Source organism: Sorex araneus, chromosome 6, assembly GCF_027595985.1.
Source record: "Sorex araneus isolate mSorAra2 chromosome 6, mSorAra2.pri, whole genome shotgun sequence".
In the NCBI taxonomy this organism is placed as follows: Eukaryota; Metazoa; Chordata; class Mammalia; order Eulipotyphla; family Soricidae; genus Sorex; species Sorex araneus.
The window spans coordinates 162678653-162695465 of NC_073307.1; the positions used below are offsets into that span (position 1 = coordinate 162678653).

Genomic DNA, 16813 nt, shown 5'->3' on the forward strand with positions numbered 1-16813 from the left:
GAAAGAAAGAAAGAAAGAAAGAAAGAAAGAAAGAAAGAAAGAAAGAAAGAAAGAAAGAAAGAAAGAGAAAGAGAGAAGGAAGAAAGAAAAGAAGGAAAGAAAGAAAGAAAGAAAGAAAGAAAGAAAGAAAGAAAGAAAGAAAGAAAGAAAGAAAGAAAGAGAAAGAGAGAAGAAAGAAAGAAAGAAAGAAAGAAAGAAAGAAGGAAAGAAAGAAAGAAAGAAAGAACGAAAGAAAGAAAGAAAGAAAGAAAGAAAGAAAGGAAGGAAGGAAGGAAGGAAGGAAGAAAGAAAGAAAGAAAGAAAGAAAGAAAGAAAGAAAGAAAGAAAGAAAGAAAGAAAGAAAGAAAGAAAGAAAGAGAGAAAGAGAGAAAGAAAGAGGGAGGCCGGAGCGATAGCACAGCGGGTAGGGCGTTTGCCTTGCACGTGGCTGACCCGGGTTCGATCCCCGGCATCCCATATGGTCCCCCAAGCACCGCCAGGAATAATTCCTGAGTGCAAAGCCAGGAGTAACCCCTGAGCATCGCTGGATGTGACCCAAAAAGCAAAAAAAAAAAAAAAAAGAAAAAAAGAAAGAAAGTAAGAAAGAGAGAGAGGCTGGAGTGATAGCACAGGCGGGTAGGGCGTTTGCCTTGCACGCGGCCGATCCGGGTTCGATTCCCAGCATCCCATATGGTCCCCTGAGCACTGCCAGGAGTAATTCCTGAGTGCAGAGCCAGGAGTAACCCCTGTGCATTGCCAGGTGTGACCCAAAAAGCAAAAAAAAAAAAAAAGAGAGAGAGAGAAGGAAGAATGGAAGAAAGGACGGAAGAAAGAGAACGAAAGAAAGAAGGAAAGAAAGAAAGAAGGAAAGAAAGAAAGAAAGAAAGAAAGAAAGAAAGAAAGAAAGAAAGAAAGAAAGAAAGAAAGAAAGAAAGAAAGAAAGAAAGAAAGAGAGAAAGAAAGAGAGAGAGAAAGAACTGTAGCAACGGGGATGGAGAGAGTACAGTGGATGGGGCATGCATACGGATTCCCTGAGCCCAACCAGGAGTGATCCCTGAGAACAGAGCCAGGAGCAAGCCCTGAGTAGCTAACACAACTAGAAGGACTTAAGGCATCAGCTACTGCTCAAATCTGGCACAAGTAGGCATCCCATGAATGAATGAATGAATGAATGAATGAGTGAGCGAGTGAGTTCACAGGAGTAGGACCAGCTCCTGGTTCTTTACATCCCTGCCAACTGCAGGCAGGACTGAGCTTTGGGAACAGAATGCGTGGACCAAATCCTGGCCTTCCCACTGGCTAACTGGATGACGCAGGACAAGGTTCTCTTCCCCAGCCTCAGTCTGCTGGTCTGTGAAGTGGAGCAATGACATTGCAGATGCATCAGATATAAAAGCGCCTTCCCCAAAGGGAGAGCAGGTAATAAAATGAGGCTTACTAGCCGCTGAGTCCCGTCTCCGGCACGTGAGAGCGCCCGCTCAGGTCTGCTGGCTGTTATTAACACCGTGTTGTGCTGTATCACCCGGTTACTCACCGGCTTCCCCGCTGGGGAGTCATGGCAAATATCTATCACAAAGACAAGGTGCACTATTACTCACCCAGCCAGGGTCCAGCCGAGGGAGCGCCCATCGGTCTGTCGGGCCGTCCAAAGGTTTGGTTCTGAAGAAACCAGCCTGACGCCTGCTTTTCTGGAATCACCCTAACGGCGCTTCTTCCATCTTCACATCTTCCTTTCTCCTGCTGCTGTGCCAGGAAAGACGAAACACGGAGCTCTCGGGGGACGGGGGTGTGACGTTACTGTCACCTGCGCACAGGTCTCCGGAGGCGCTCTGCGCAGGCGCCCCGGGGGCCGAGGAGTCAGCGGGCAGGGCAGGGGCACCAGCATGCCCCCACACAGGGGCACTCACAGGATCCACCGCACACCTGGCTTCGAAGCCTCAGCTCTCCTGCACCCCCAGTTGCAGCCCCCGCTTCCTCTGATGCTGGAGTCCAGGCGGGGGGAGGGGCGGGTCAGGTGGGGTGTCTTTCCTTTTAATCTGATTTCTGCCCTCGAGGGAGACCGGCTTCTCCAGACCCTGCTTCTCTGGGAGTCTGAGAAACTGAGAGACCGCGGTGGCAGCAGGCGTTGGGGGTTCTGAGAAACAGGGCTGGGACGAGAGAAGGAAAGGGGGGGGCAGGGGGGCGGGCAGAGCGTGGAAAGGGAGGCTGCTTCGAGGTTCACAGTGCAGTGGCGCCTCCAGCCCATTGGACTGGCTTGTTAATCAAGGCTGCTCTCGCAAACATCATTTTATTCCTCTGTGTGTGTGTGTGTGTGTGTGTGTGGTGGTGGTGGTGGTGGTGGTTGGGGGGCTCCCAAACAGTGCTCAGGGCGCTCAAGTGCCACGCTCCCAGCTACATTTGGCCATCTGGGCCAGGGGGTTCAATGTGGAGCTCTGTGGACCCTGCACTGATAAGGCCCACTGGGGTCACCCTATTCGCAGTTGGGGGCCACCAAGACCGGGCCCAGAGGAGCTCAGAGGCTGCCAGGGCTACCCTGGCAGTGATCAGGCAATGAACCTGGGTTCCACAGATGCCGAGCAGAGGCTCTGCCCGCGAGACCTCCACAGCTCCTGAAGACACATTTCGGAGTCTGCTCTGACCAGAAAAACACTTTGGAAAGGGAAGGCAGGTCTAACTTCACCTGAACCCCCGTTCCCGAAACCCCTCCAAAGCCTACTGAAAAGGAAGGAGGGAATCCCTAGGGAAAGGCCCTGAAGAACTGGCCACCTCCTTCAAAGAACATTCCCAGGGCTGGAGCGATAGCACAGCGGGGAGGGCATTTGCCTTGCACGCGGCTGACCCGGGTCCGATTCCCAGCATCCCATAGGGTCCCCCGAGCACTACCGGGAGTAATTCCTGAGTGCATGAGCCAGAAGTAACCTCTGTGCATCGCCGGGTGTGACCCAAAAAGCAATAAACAAATAAATAAAAAGAACATTCCAGAACATGCCTCCAGTGATTCAGGCTCTCGCTCCACCATGTTCAAAGGCCAACCCAGAGAGAAGCGGCCAGGCATTCTGGTAAGCAACGCGGCCCGGAAAATGCTCCAGACCTGAATTGGGGCCAACAACACCGGGGAGCCGGACGGAGGAGGTGCAGCCTGCACACCTTCTCCAGATGGAGCCCTGGGGACACTGAGCAGCAACTAACACAGCTCCGGGACTCGGGACTGGGACACATCCAAGTTAGCGTTAGCGGCCACGCGACCTTTTCTAAAACCTGAAAACATACAATCTTTTAATGGAAAACTAATTATCAAATGCTTCTTTAGTAGGGCTATCTTGTTTGGGGGTACAACTCCCACAACAATAGTGAGTTTTGTGTTGAAATATGGAACGTAATCAAGGTGAAGAGAAAATGAAGTGAAATTCATCAGTTATACAGTTGGGGTGGGGGGCGGGGGTATACCGGGGTTTTTGGTGGTGGAATATGGGCACTGGTGAAGGGATGGTGTTTGAATACGGTATAACTGAGACATAAACCTGAGAACTCTGTAACTTTCCACATGGTGATAAAATTTTTAAAAAATTAAAAAATTTTTTAAAAAAGGCCAACCCAGACTCCTAACTGGGGTGGGCATTAGTTTCTGTCCGTCCAGCGGTCGTTCATTTCACTCGAGGACTGCGCTTCTCTTACAGTTGCCAGAGCACCGCCCCAGCCTCCCGTCTCCATGTCCAGCCGGTCACAGCGCCTTGGCTGGGCCAAGAGGAAGGGCCGTTCCTTCCTGCCAGCGTTCTTGTCCACTGAGCACTGCCAGGAGTGATCCCTGGGCACAGAGCCAGGACCCTTGAGCGTCACTGGTGTGGCCCCCAGACAAAAACAAGGCAGTGTTTTATAAAAGCTTCTCTGCACCGAGGCCGTTGTAAGTGGGCTGCGGTGGGCAGCACCTGTGTTTGCAGCTCCAGCAGCCACCCTGAGCCCACAGCCCAGGCCGAAGTCAGTGTGACGAGACAAGCACTGCAGCACTGTCGTCCTGTCGTTCATCAATTTGCTCGAGCGGGCACCAGTAACGTCTCCATTGTGAGACTTGTTAACTGGTTTTGGCATATTGAATACACCGCGGGGAGCTTGCCAGGCTCTGCCGTGCGGGCGGGATACTCTCAGCAGCTTGCCGGGCACTCCGAGAGGGGCGGAGGAACCAACCGAACCCGGGTCAGCCGCGTTGCAAGGCAAACAACGCCCTACCCGCTGTGCTATCGCTCCAGCCCGTTATGAGACTAATTCTAATTAATTCTGATTCCTTTTTCGGCCTCAAGCTCACAGAAGTTAGGCTACCCTTCTGCCGAGGGATGCGTGGGTAGATATACCCAGAGGCAGTTTGCTTGTTCCCCGCCTCCGCGGGCCCACGCTACGCTCCCTGGCCTCAGTCAGCTTCTGCCCAGCCGCCCGGTGCCCGCCTGCTTCCACCGCCCTCCTCTGACGCGAGGCCCACTCTTGCTTCTGCGGGGGGATCCCCGCCACGGGACCTGACAGTCACCCTCGCCGGATGGGCGCGGGCAGCTCTGCATCTTAACTGCTGGCCTGCTTGGCCACGTACTGCTGAGTACCCCCAACCCCTCACCAACCCCCAGCGCTACTTCTGAAGATCCCCCTGGCCCCCCAAAAGCGAGACAGGTGGAGGCTGACCCTACTGTTTCACACCAGGGGAGGAATGTGCTTTAGCTCAGTGCCAGCTCGCACTGCGCGGTGTGGGTGGGCGTCAGGGGGCTGAAGCAGCCTCGCCCCAGAGGAAGCATTCAAGGGCAGGCCCCAGAAGGCGACCCTCTGGGTCCATGGGACTATAAAGGTGATTTGTGAGGGGCTGGAGTGATAGCACAGTGGGGAGGGCGTTTGCCTTGCATGCAGCCAACCCGGGTTCGATTCCCAACATCCCATATGGTACCCCGAGCACCGGCAGGGGTAATCCCAGAGTGCAGAGTTGGGAGTAACCCTGTGCATCGCTAGATATGACCCGGAAAGCAGAAAAAAAGAAAAAGGTGATTTGTCATTTGGGGGCCACCTCCTGTGTAGGACGAAGCCGCAAAGGTCTGGATTCAAGATCGTGCTGGAGGGTAGGGGACGACAGGCTCGCACCCATTCTCCAGCCCCTCAGGGAGCCCACTCATTGGGTCACACCCCAATCCATCCCACACTGTCCCGCAGTCAAGGGGGGGGGAAAAAACCAAACAGATAATCAGGCTGTAAGGACCTTTATTCTTGCAAATAAGAAACAAGCATGCTTTTATTATAGCGATGGCATACATTGATCTCAATGCACTTTTAAAAAAGCAGACTGCGTTCCGAAGTCAAAGGCAAGAATCAGAGAAAGTGCCCTAAGCAAATCAGCTTTTAAAGAGAAAGAAAATCGTGAAGAACAATCTGTTAAACTCAAGATTAATATTAACTCCTTTAAGGCTTAAGTCAATGATGGCATCGGAATGGGAAAACTTTGGGAAGCAGACGAAACCCTTCTGAGGTCTTCAGCATACTACATTTAAACTTTAGATGAACACATGAAATTCTTTCCCAAAGAAGAAAAATTTCCTTAAAAACCTGCCTGCCCTAATTTTTTTTTTTTTGGGAGGGGGATATTTTTCAAAGTTCCGTGTATGGAAAACTGTTGATGCTTTTCAAAATTATGATCCTTCCCTCTGTATTTGTTATTTTTATTTGTGGCTTCAGTTTTTTTATGTATGAAAGATTTAGGGGTTTAAAGTCACAATTCTAAACTTTCCTTCTTATAAGAAAAATTTTCCAAAGTTTTGACTCCAATTCCGTTTGGAGGGAGAGTGGGCGTTGACTTCTCAGGAAGGCACGGTGACATCCCAACTTAGAAGGTTAAAAGAAAACTAACTCGCCTACCAACAGAGAGGGATCCTTTCTGCTCTGAACCCCGAGTCTGTGCTTGTGCCCCCTGCCCTGAAGCTCCATCCAGACCACCCACTCGCCCCCAGTCAACCCTGAATTGCATCTTCCTACCCCCCCAGAGAAGTTTTTCTCATTATGGTTCCTGAACCTGTGAAATTGCTTATGAAAGTGTGAACTCTCTGGGGCTGGAGTGATGTGATGGTACAACAGGAAGGGCGATGACCTTGCACACAGCCAACCCAGGTTCAATCCCCGGCACCCTATGTGATCCCCTGAGCACCATCGAGTACAGAGCCTGGAACAAACCCTGAGCATTGCGGGTGTGACCTGAAAACAAACAAACAAACAAAAAAAAAGAGGGGAGGAACTCTCAGGCTAATCCCCAGACCCTATAAGGCAGTCCCTGAATATATAAAGTTACAAACCTGAATGTGTATATGTGTGTGTGTGTGTGTGTGTGTGTGTGCGCACACATGAATTGAACCTCTGGCCCCACAATGCATGTTCTATAACTGATTCAAGTTCTGCATCACATGTGCATTTTTTACATTTTTAAAAGAAAGCCTCCACATTGGTCTTATGCACTCCAAGGAGAGAATGCGTAAGAACTACAGCCCCAAATCTAACTGTAACATCGTTTACAAAGAACATTATTCCACTGCAAATGGTCTTCACAATGAGCTGCTTGCCGGAATAAAACCAATCACACACCGTCCTTAACTGCCCTTGTTTCATTCTGGCCTCTGCATCTTACTGTAAGCTGGAATGATGTAGCCAATCTTGGCCCCCCTAGATGACAGCCACCCTACATCACCCTAAATTACATTTCATAATGACTTCTGCATATCACATTATTAAAGGGCCAGGCAGGCTGCACAGTGCTCGCCGTGCGTGAGGCAGATCCCAGCTCGGTCCCCAGCACGTGGTCCCGCAAGTGACCACACGGGGTCACTCCTGAAGAGGGGCAGGAACAGCCCCCGGCCCCCCTCAACCAAGCACAGGCTATAGCATTATAAAGTACCCATAGGAAAAAATGAAATGATTTGCATTCTTTTTGCCCGGACTTAAATCAACCTATTGTAATTTCTCTGTAACTCACATGGACAGATACTCATTCAAACGCACGTTTTCACAAGGCGGGCGGGACGCTGGGTGTGCTGGGCGCGCTGAGCGCATGGGGGGCGGGAGGCAGGCTCTGCCCCATCGCTTCACTCCATAGAAAAGAGAACATGCGGAAAGCAACATCCAGAGGCGACTTTAGGAAGTATAAAACCGTCGGCATGGGGTCGATTCCCGGGTTTACTGTACAGATAAGGCAGAAATCTCAAGATGTTTGTCACTATACGTGACAGCTCACCTTCACTTTGTCTACATAAAGCAATCTAGAAATATTTCTCAGTGAAAGAAAACTTTGATTCTATTTGGTGTGCGTGGGCGGGGGGGGAGGTGTTTGGGTCACACTCTGCACTCAGGCATCACTTGGTGGGAGTTGGGGGGCCCTATGGGATGCCGGGGACCCAACCCGGGTCTGCTGCATGCAAGGCCACTGCCTTACCTGCTGCTATCCAGCCCCTGATCCTGAATTTTCTGTCTGTCTTGCTCAGAGGTTACACCAGGCTCTGCACTCGGGAACTGCTACTTCTGGTGAGGCTGGGGGACAGGAAGACTCTGGCACTCTTCACTGGAAGTTAGCTGGGGGTTAAGGTGCTTGCCTCGTATCCTGCCAAGCCAGGGCTCAAGTCTTTGAGCACTGAGCCAGGAATAGCCGAGTTGCAGGATGTAGGTGAACGCTGCAAACCCCTTGCCCCCGCCAAAAAAAAAAAAAAAAAAAGCTGGGGAGGGGGGAGTTGGGCAGATCACGGGGCAGGGCATCTGGCTTGTGCTCGGCCCGGGTTCGACCCCCAGCACACTTCTCTCCAAGCACTGCCAAGTGGGAACCTCTCAGCAACAAAAATAAAAGCTAACCAGGTATTAAACAAACACAGCACTACTGAAATACTGAGTTGTTTTAATAAAAAAAATGCTGAGAGCCTCTTGCACAGTGACAGGAATGTGCCCCATACACTGTCAGAAACATCCGAAGTAACAAGTAAGAATGCTGACAGGGGCCGGGGAGCAGCTCGGCGCGTATTTGGAATGTGTGAAGCCCTGGGTGAGTCCGTGGCACCAAGTCAGAGAGGCTGGCTGGCGGGGGGGGGGGGGGAGCAAGAGACGCCAACTAAGACGGTCTCGAGTCCTAAGCAATGTCCCAGACCCACAAAGGAGGCGAAGGGAAGCTTACAGGTAAAGACATTCTTTTCCGCTTGGTTATAAACCTCCCCGGGACTAGGTATAGCCAGAAATCAGGATGCATCTTTTAAAATTAGTTAAGGGGAAGAGTGCCCAAAAAATTCATCAGAATTCTCATTTTCCAGAGCCATAAGTTAATAAAAAACAAACAAACAAACAAACAAACAAACAAAAAACGCTTTCCCGGCATAATTAAGCCATTTCTTTATAAGACCCAACAGAAATGATGAGAAACAAACTATATCCTAAGATTTCATTAAACCTTTCATGGTCATATTTTTGGTTAAAAACTATTACTAGTGCAAAGAGGTTTTTAAACATATCATCCTTTCCTCACCATTCAAGGAGCAGAACTCTACACCCTAAACAATCATTCTGAAATCTGCGCGTGTGCTTATGAAATAGACATTAAAAGCTAGGTATCTCAACATCTGCGAAGGCTTTACCAAGGAAGTATGAAACCAAGGGGGAGAAAGGTTATCTGAAAACGTATCAAAATTTCAGAAGCAAGCTCTTAATAATCTTGACAGTCAAAGATAAACATCACTCACGTGCAAGTTGTTTTTACAACAAGCTGGAATTTTTCTGAAACTCAGTGGTGAAAGAATAAAACAAGTGGTGAGAGAGGCAAAAACTTCGGTCAAGAATATATGAAAATATGAAAGATTTTTTAAAAGCTCGGCATTATTTTAGTACTTATAAAAATACATGAGTGGTAAAGTGTTAAAGCAGCGAAGTCTTTGAGTACATGCTTTTAGAAAAGACTCATGTTTTCCTCTTCCATTCATACTTCACGTACATAGAATTTACACTCACTTTACCTTCTTCATTAGTTTAATAACTAAGGCTCACATACCTGAATATTTATATAAATACCTGTAGGCAAGTTTCAGGAAGTCTTAAAATTCATAGTAATTCACCACTACAAATCAAAGGAGAAAAGCAACCAGCAGATTAAAAAAAAGTTTTTATCTCGGGTCTAAGAGATAGCACAATGGGTAGGGCACTTGCCGTGAATGTACTACCCAGCATCTATCCCCAGCACTGCGTAGGTTCACCCGAGCCCTGCCAGGAGTAATCGCTGAGAACAGAGCCAGGAGTAAGACCTGAGCAGTGCTGAATGTGGACCCAAAAGAAAACAAACGAACAAACAAAAATCATATAATCAAGGGTATATTAAAAAAGGACTCTAGCTATTTTCCCTATCTGAATGGAATTTTGGTCCTTAGGATTTTAAAGCTACCAGATTAGTCAAGTGAACTTAAGTAACGGGAGACTCACTAAAGTAATGGACAGTTTTAGCTTCATTAATAAAAAACATTAGCACAAAGGAGAGTAGGAATGAAAACATTTCAGATAGAGACTGCAAATCAACATGAAACAGGACCTCAGTAATATTTGGTAATGTCTTTCTCCATATTCCCTAATAAATTTCTGTTCGTATCAAAAGGCTCAAAAACAAAAACCTCTCAAGTGACAACTGTGTGAGTGGAATATAATACATGCATGTAAACTGACGGAGCGTGAATCTGATCAAGGCACGAGTTCCAGTGGCTTATCAGAGGTCACTTAAACTCTTTTTTTTTCTTAGTGTCTCCAGCCCAACCCTTTCATTCTCAGCCACTCTGGCTTTTCAAGGCATGTCAGCCTCTTTCTTAGGAAGAAGCTGTAGGAACAAAGGCAGGAGGGAAAAAAATAAAAAAAAAATCAACAAAAGTGTGTCAAAGACCTTGAATTTCAAGGTAAGAGAACAGAGTTCAGTAAGACACGATTTTTTCCACATCGCGTGGCAAGCGTGGGTAAGACTTTTAAAGTGTCATGGTGTCATTTCTCGGTCTTTAGTTCTAGGTGTTTAGAAGGTGTGTTCAAAGAAAAAGACTTTCTTCTCCAAAGAGAAAGGTGTAAGAGAACGAAGCAATTTCACCCCAACACAGAATCATTCTCGAGAGTCTCAAACCCCCCCACCGGGTGTGCGAAAGCCCGAATCCCATCTGAAAGGCACTCGGAGGCGCGTGAGGACCGGGCCGCCCCCACACCCCGCGGGCTTCCCCCCTAAAGTGCACGCAGCAGAGCAGTAAGGACAAGGACGCGAGCTGGGTCTCCGGCCAAGGATCAGGCGAGAGTCTGTTCCTTTCACGGTGTGTGTTTCAGCTCTTCCGGGGGACCTAGATCTGCTCCCCTGGGGGCTGGCCTGTGGCCGCGGCAGAGACCCAGAAATCAGGAGGGGCTGGTCGGGCTCCAGAGGGATCCTCTTGTTACTGAGCTTTTTTGTCCATCGGTGGTTTCCCGACGACCGTCTCCCTCACGGCAGCCTGAGTGGAGTTGCTCATGTGAGAAGTGGCCTGTGAAAGTCCATGGGGTTGACACATCAGTTAACAAAATACAACACTGGAGGGAGGGGAGGAGGGAGTGGAACAACAGCACCACCGTGGGGAGGGCATTTGCCTTGCAGGAGGCTGACCCCGGTTTGATACCTAGCACTCCACAGGATCCCCTGAGTAATTCCTGAGTGCAGAACTAGAAGTAACCCCTGAGCATCGCTGGGTGTGACCCAAAAAGACCAGATTTAAAAAAAAAAAAAATCCACAGCACAAGAGCAAGACAGAGTCCTCGGCGTGGTCCAGAGAAGAATGAAAACGCGGTGGCTGGGGGAGGGGGCAGGGAGTCTGTGGAAGCAACTGGAGGGAATGGGGGGGGATCGGGTGGGGGGGAGACAGGTCACTCCCCCGAGCCTGACTGATCCATTCACGCCTCTCAGCATTGAATGATCTGGACATAGGGCGCGTATCAATGCCATTGGTTTTGGGGAGATTTTTTTTTTTTTGGAGGGAAGAGGGGGTAGGAGATTTGGGCCACACCTGGTATAGCTCAGGACTTACTCCTGGCTCTGCACTCAGGAATCACTCCTGGTGGTGCTCCGGGGACCATACGGGATGCCAGAGCTTGAACACTGGCCGGCCGCGTGCAAGGCTAGTGCCCCACCCACCACCCAATGTGCTATCACTCAGGCCCCTGGGAGATTTTATTTATTTATTTATTTATTTATTTGCTTTTTGGGTCATACCCTGTGATGCACAGGGGTTACTCCTGGCTCTGCACTCAGGAATTACTCCTGGCGGTGCTCGGGGGATCATATGGGATGCTGGGAATCAAACCCGGATCGGCCGCATGCAAGACAAACGCCCTCCCCGCTGTGCTATCGCTCTAGCCCCCAATCCTGGGAGATTTTAAATGAAGGGGCTGCCACCATTAAAAGGATCAAGGGTGGAAATTTTTAAGTTCTTAGTTCTCAAGGATCTTGATTTACAGGGGGGGGGGCAAATTAATCGTGGAAGGGGGAACAGACTCAATATAATTAAATTTCCTGTGAGGAAACATGGTCTGAGCTGGAACACTTATTTGCGTTCAGGGCAACTTTTAGGCAGAGCAACCACGTATCAGGGATATCAGCCTTCAAGGAGCATACTAATGGGCATTAATTTTAAGGCAGCTTTTCCTTACACTGAAGATAACTCTTTCACTTATTTTTGGCTGTTGGCCACGCCTGGTGGTGCTCAGGGATCACTCCTGGTGGGGCTCGGGGGACCCACAGGGGCTGCCAGAGATCAAAGCCAGGCCAGCCAAGAGCAACGCAAGCACCCCACCCCTGGGCTATCACCCCAAGATGACTCTTTTTTTTTTTTGCTTTTTGGGTCACACCCGGCGACGCACAGGGGTTACTCCTGGCTCTGCACTCAGGAATTACCCTTGGCAGTGCTCATGAGGACCATATGGGATGCTGGGAATCGAACCCGGGTTGGCCAAGTGCAAGGCAAACGCCCTCCCCGCTGTGCTATCACTCCAGCCCCAAGATGACTCTTTATAAACGGCCTAGAGGGTGGAGTGCTCAGTGGGTCCCCTTGTAAAGGGGACAAGTAAAAAGGGTGCATTGCTCCATGACTGACATGTGGGAAAAGGGAGGAGGGTACTAAGATGGAGCGACTGTCCCTGTGAAACTCTCCCCCCAACCCCCAGCATTTCATAACGGGCGCTCTGAGGAGGCACTCACCTGCTCCAACACGTAGGCGGCCCCGGAGTCGATGGCGCCGCCCAGCTCGCGGTAGTGGCCCGAGTACCTGATGTAGCCCCAGGTGAGCAGCGCGATGAGCAGCAGGCCCACCAGGCAGTTGAACAGCTGCGCCAGCACCTCCAGGCCCAGGAAGCCGGTGACGCCCGAGCCGATGTACAGGGCCATGATGCCCGAGAAGAGCACGGCGGGGGTCCGGAAGGTGCTGAAGACGTTCTTGCTGCTGTTGTGCTTGCAGAAGTTCTGGTAGAACTCCAGGATGTCCTGCTCCAGCTCCTCCTGGTAGCGGAGGCTGAAGTCCTTCCCGCCCATCTTCTTGGTCTTCTTGAAGTGGTCCAGGGCGAGCTGGCGGAACTCGTTGTGCTTCGCCTCCAGGATGTCTGGGGACAAGTACGGCTTCTCGCCTCCACAAACCTGGAAACACACACGCATGAGGCGCCGTTCTCTCCCAGAGCCCCTGACACACACGCGGGCCGGAGGAAGCGAGCGTGTCTGCAAATATCTGAGCTAAATAGGAGGACCACGGACGACCATGACGGACAGGCTGGGCACGCATCCTCTGAAAAGCAGCTGGGACAGCCAGGGGCCAGTGGCACACGGGACAGGGACAGCCAGTGTGCAGTGGCCCAGTACTGGGAGTCTGAAAGCTTTGCTGCTCCATCACTTTCACATATGTATGTACGTATGTACACTTTCATGTACGTTAGATGGGGACCAGACCAGGGAGACAATTAAAGGGCCAGAGCCAAGCCCGGGTTCGCTCAAGGCTCCAAGTTCAATCTCAGCCCCACAGGCTCCCTCAAGCACTGCAGGTGTGGCCCTGGTGGCCCCGGCACCCCTGGCCTAAGCAGCCTCACAGCCCTGACCCACAGGCTAGGCGGGCACTGTCCAGCGTACCCCGGGCCCCAGCGTCCTGCCGACATGATCAAGTCCAAACTTTTTTTTTGTTGTTTTTTGCTTTTCGGATCACACCTAGCGATGCACAGGAGTTACTCCTGGCTCTGCACTCACAGTGATGCACAGGAATTACTCCTGGCAGTGCTCGGGGGACCCTATGGGATGCTGGGAATTGAACCCGGGTCGGCCGCGTGCAAGGCAAATGCCCTACCCACTGTGCTATCGCTCCAGCCCCAAATCCGAACTTTTGAACTCAGCTACAACACAAATTTGAATGCACCCCCAGTACCACTAGGCGTGGCCCCCAAGCCCCAAAACTGGGGCTCGTGAGGGCACCGTTTAAGGTTCTTGCCTCGCATGCAGCTGCAGGAGCGACCTGGGTTCAAATCCTGACACTCATATGATTCCCCTGAGCACTGCCCAGCGCAGCCCCAGAGCATGTGCTCAGGCTAGAGGGACGATGACCTGCACGAGGTCCAGCGGGTTCAACCCCCGGCCCCCCCTATGAGTCCCTGAGTCCCACCAGGGGTGACCCCTGGGCGCAGGGCCAGGAGGAAGCCTGAGCGTTGCTGGGTGTGTTTCCACCCCCCACCCTCCCCCAAGAAGAAAAGAAAGTGCCCTGCGTACCTCCTCCATGCTCTTATGGTAGACGTCCTTGGCAGAGGCGGCGGCCGCCAAGTTGTTGGCTTCTGCAGTGGCCTTGGAGGGAAGGAGAAGCACAAGCCATGAATCCCGCGGCACCCGGCCTGCTCCGCAAACACACAAAGGAGCCCTTTCCCCGGAACTGTCTTCCTGGACCTCCCGCTATTCCTCAGCTTTCTACATGTTCCCCTGTACAAAGGAATGAACTTTCCTGCCAAATTTGTGCCAGTAGTGTTTCATTTTCTGGTTCTGGGGTCACACCCGGCTGTGTTCAGGGGTGAATCCTGGCTCTGCACTCAGGAATCACTCCTGGCGGTGCATGTTGGGTACCTGGGATCAGATCCGGGCCAGCTGCGTACTAAAGCACACGTCCTCCCGCCGTCTATCTCTCCAGCCAACAGTGTTCTTATGTGCAAGGTTATCATAAATTAACCCTTCAACAACATGCTCCTTTGCCTTTGACTTTAAATGCAATGGCTGGAGGCCTCCCGCCGAACAAAAAGAAAAACTATGTACCTTTAGAACATCAATCCCGGGTTCTAGCTTTCTCCATGAAAATGTTTTATTACTCAATTGACATCTGGTACTAAATGGACTATGTCCAGCAATTAAGGAATCACACCTTAACGAAATGACATGTTGAAAATATCAAACCACCGTCACACTAACCAATTTCAGAACCCAGCAGCTTCTTACAGAAATGCCTCTAGACTGTGAACAAGCTACGGCCTCATGCCACCCCGGGAGGGGAAAGATTTTTGTCCCTCTGCCTTTCCTTTGGCGGAGGCGTGGCAATCGCCATCTTTTGGAGCCCAGTAGACAGAGGTATGAGCTTGCAGTGACGCAGCCTCTGTCAGAAATTTCTCTGGACTTAATTACTAAAATACCAGAAATCCACAACTGCGCAACCGCGACTTCATATGCTGTTCATTCTCAACAATGGAAAACAAATTATCAAATGATGCCTTTTCGGCAGGTCTTATTGTTGGGGGAAAAACTCAAATAATAATAGTGAGTTTTCTGTCAAAATACTGAATGTAATCAAAGTAAAGAGAAAGTGAAAATCATCAGCCACACGGGGGGGATGGGAGGTATCCTGGGGTTCTTGGTGGTGGAACATGTTCCCTGGTGAAGGGATGGGTGTTTGATCATTGTATGACGAAGACTTAAACCTGAAAGCTTTGTAACTTTTCTCATGGTGATTCAATTAAAAAATATATATATATCAAACCACCATGTTGATAGTATAACTGCAGGGTGGGCACTCGCCTGGCACACAGCTGACTCAGGTTGGATCCCTGGGACCCTATATGGTCCCCCTGAGCCCCGTGAGGAGTGATCCCTGAATGCAGAGCCAGGAGTAAGTCCAGAGCAGCACCAAGTGTGGGCCAAAACAGGAAGGAGGGAAGGAGGGAAGGAGGGAAGGAAGGAAGGAGGGAAGGAGGGAGGGAACATCAAAACCTTCCAAATCAGACAAGTGGGAAGTAACAGGAGGTTCACTGGGAATCAGCAAACGCGTGCCAAGACTATGATCCACTAAAGCAAACAACGAACAACCATAAAACGCCAACCACAACTGGGGAAGACTCACCTGCGCCCGATGAGACCCGCATCTCACCAGGCCCAGAGGGCGATGGACACGTGGCTCTCACGGCAACCCCCGGGCAAGGACAAGAGGGGGAGGCAGCGGCAAGGGGGATGCGCTGCACCGAGCAGGTCTCGGCACCCGGCAGAGGAGGGCCGAGCCTGCACTGCCCGCGGTCAGCTCAGGGGACAAGGCCACCGCTGAGGCGGCCAAGGACGCTTACCTGCAGCATGGACTTGGGGTGAGGAAGGTCTTCTCCTTGGTAAATCTTAATATACGCCTGAGAACATCAACAGAGAAACGGCGTCCTCTTACTTTCAGTCATACTCTCAGTGTAGAAACAGTGACCGGACAACCTCGATTTCCCCAAGACCTAGATCAGGGCTTCCCAGTGTGGGGGAACCCGCCTCAGACGTCACCGGCACCGTCCGGGGGCCCTGAGTAGCCTTGTAACTGGAATCTTGGCGGCGGAGGTGGGAAGCCGGGCCGTTCGGCCTCACCTGAGGTGCGCAGGGGTTACACCTGGCAGGGCGGAGACCCACATGGGGTGCCGAGGCTCAAACCAAGCCAGCTGCATGCAAGGCAGGTGCCCCCCGGGATTCTTTAAAAAGCTTAACCTGGTCTAGCTGTCAAACATGAATCTTTTTTCCCCCCTAAAGCAGGGGTGCTGTTTGTTGAAGTAAAGAAGGTAGAATTTCAGGGGGGGCACTGGGTGATTATTTTTCTGAAAAACTGGTATTAGGCCGAGGAAGTTCGGGAACTTCTGATCTAGGTCAAATTAGCAAACCCACGACACACCTTTGGTGCATAGTTAGTGCTGTTAACGAACAATCCGCCGACCCCCATGCACACTGGCCTCACCATGCCCTCGGGCAGACTGCCCATCAGCCCTGGTCCTGCCACGGCTAGGCGCTGGCTCCTTCTACTCACGGCATTTCCTAACCACTTCCTGTCTGTCCACACCACCTTCCTAGAGGAACACTGCAAAAACAGCCACTGGGTTCTTAGCCAACACTGCCGCCCAGTGGCCCCCTGAGGAAGAGCACCGAGGTCCTGAAATGCCTCCCCCATAAAACTTGGCTTCTAAGCTTTTTCAGGGGGGGCCCTTTTGTAAGCCACTTTTGTGCTCCGCCAAGCTTGATGCTCTAAGCAATCGGCAGGGTCCCGCAGTGGGACCACCACTCGCTCCACGAGGCCTTACAATACTCAGGCTGGCTTCTGAAGTGCAAGTCAGCGCCCAACATGGACCAGTTTTACTGAAAGTCAAAGGTTTTCAAAAAAAAAAGAATATTTACCTTGAAATACTCTAACAGCCCCCGGCAGGTGACTTTGGAGCCATTGATCTCCTTTTCCATTAGGTTAGCAGGGTTTAACAGGAACGGCACCAGCACTTGTAACTGCTCCTTGAAATCGTTGGAGACATCTGTTCACAGGACCATGAAGACGGAAACCATGAGTCCAACAGGGCC

The 16813-nt window shown here is 50.9% G+C and overlaps 1 protein-coding gene across 2 annotated transcripts in view; it reads right to left on the reverse strand.

Annotated features, from left to right (window-relative positions):
- Positions 1-5191: 5191 nt before the first annotated feature.
- ATL3 (atlastin GTPase 3) overlaps positions 5192-16813 on the reverse strand; it is a 51253-nt gene continuing 39631 nt past the window's right edge. For both annotated transcript variants that reach the window (XM_055142023.1, XM_055142022.1), the window contains exons 9-13: positions 16640-16767; positions 15568-15624; positions 13745-13816; positions 12203-12634; positions 5192-10496 (exon numbers count right to left, since the gene is read on the reverse strand). In XM_055142023.1, the coding sequence (XP_054997998.1) occupies positions 10410-10496; positions 12203-12634; positions 13745-13816; positions 15568-15624; positions 16640-16767 (776 nt within the window). In that variant the 3' untranslated portion in view covers positions 5192-10409. The remainder of the gene's footprint in view (positions 10497-12202; positions 12635-13744; positions 13817-15567; positions 15625-16639; positions 16768-16813) is intronic.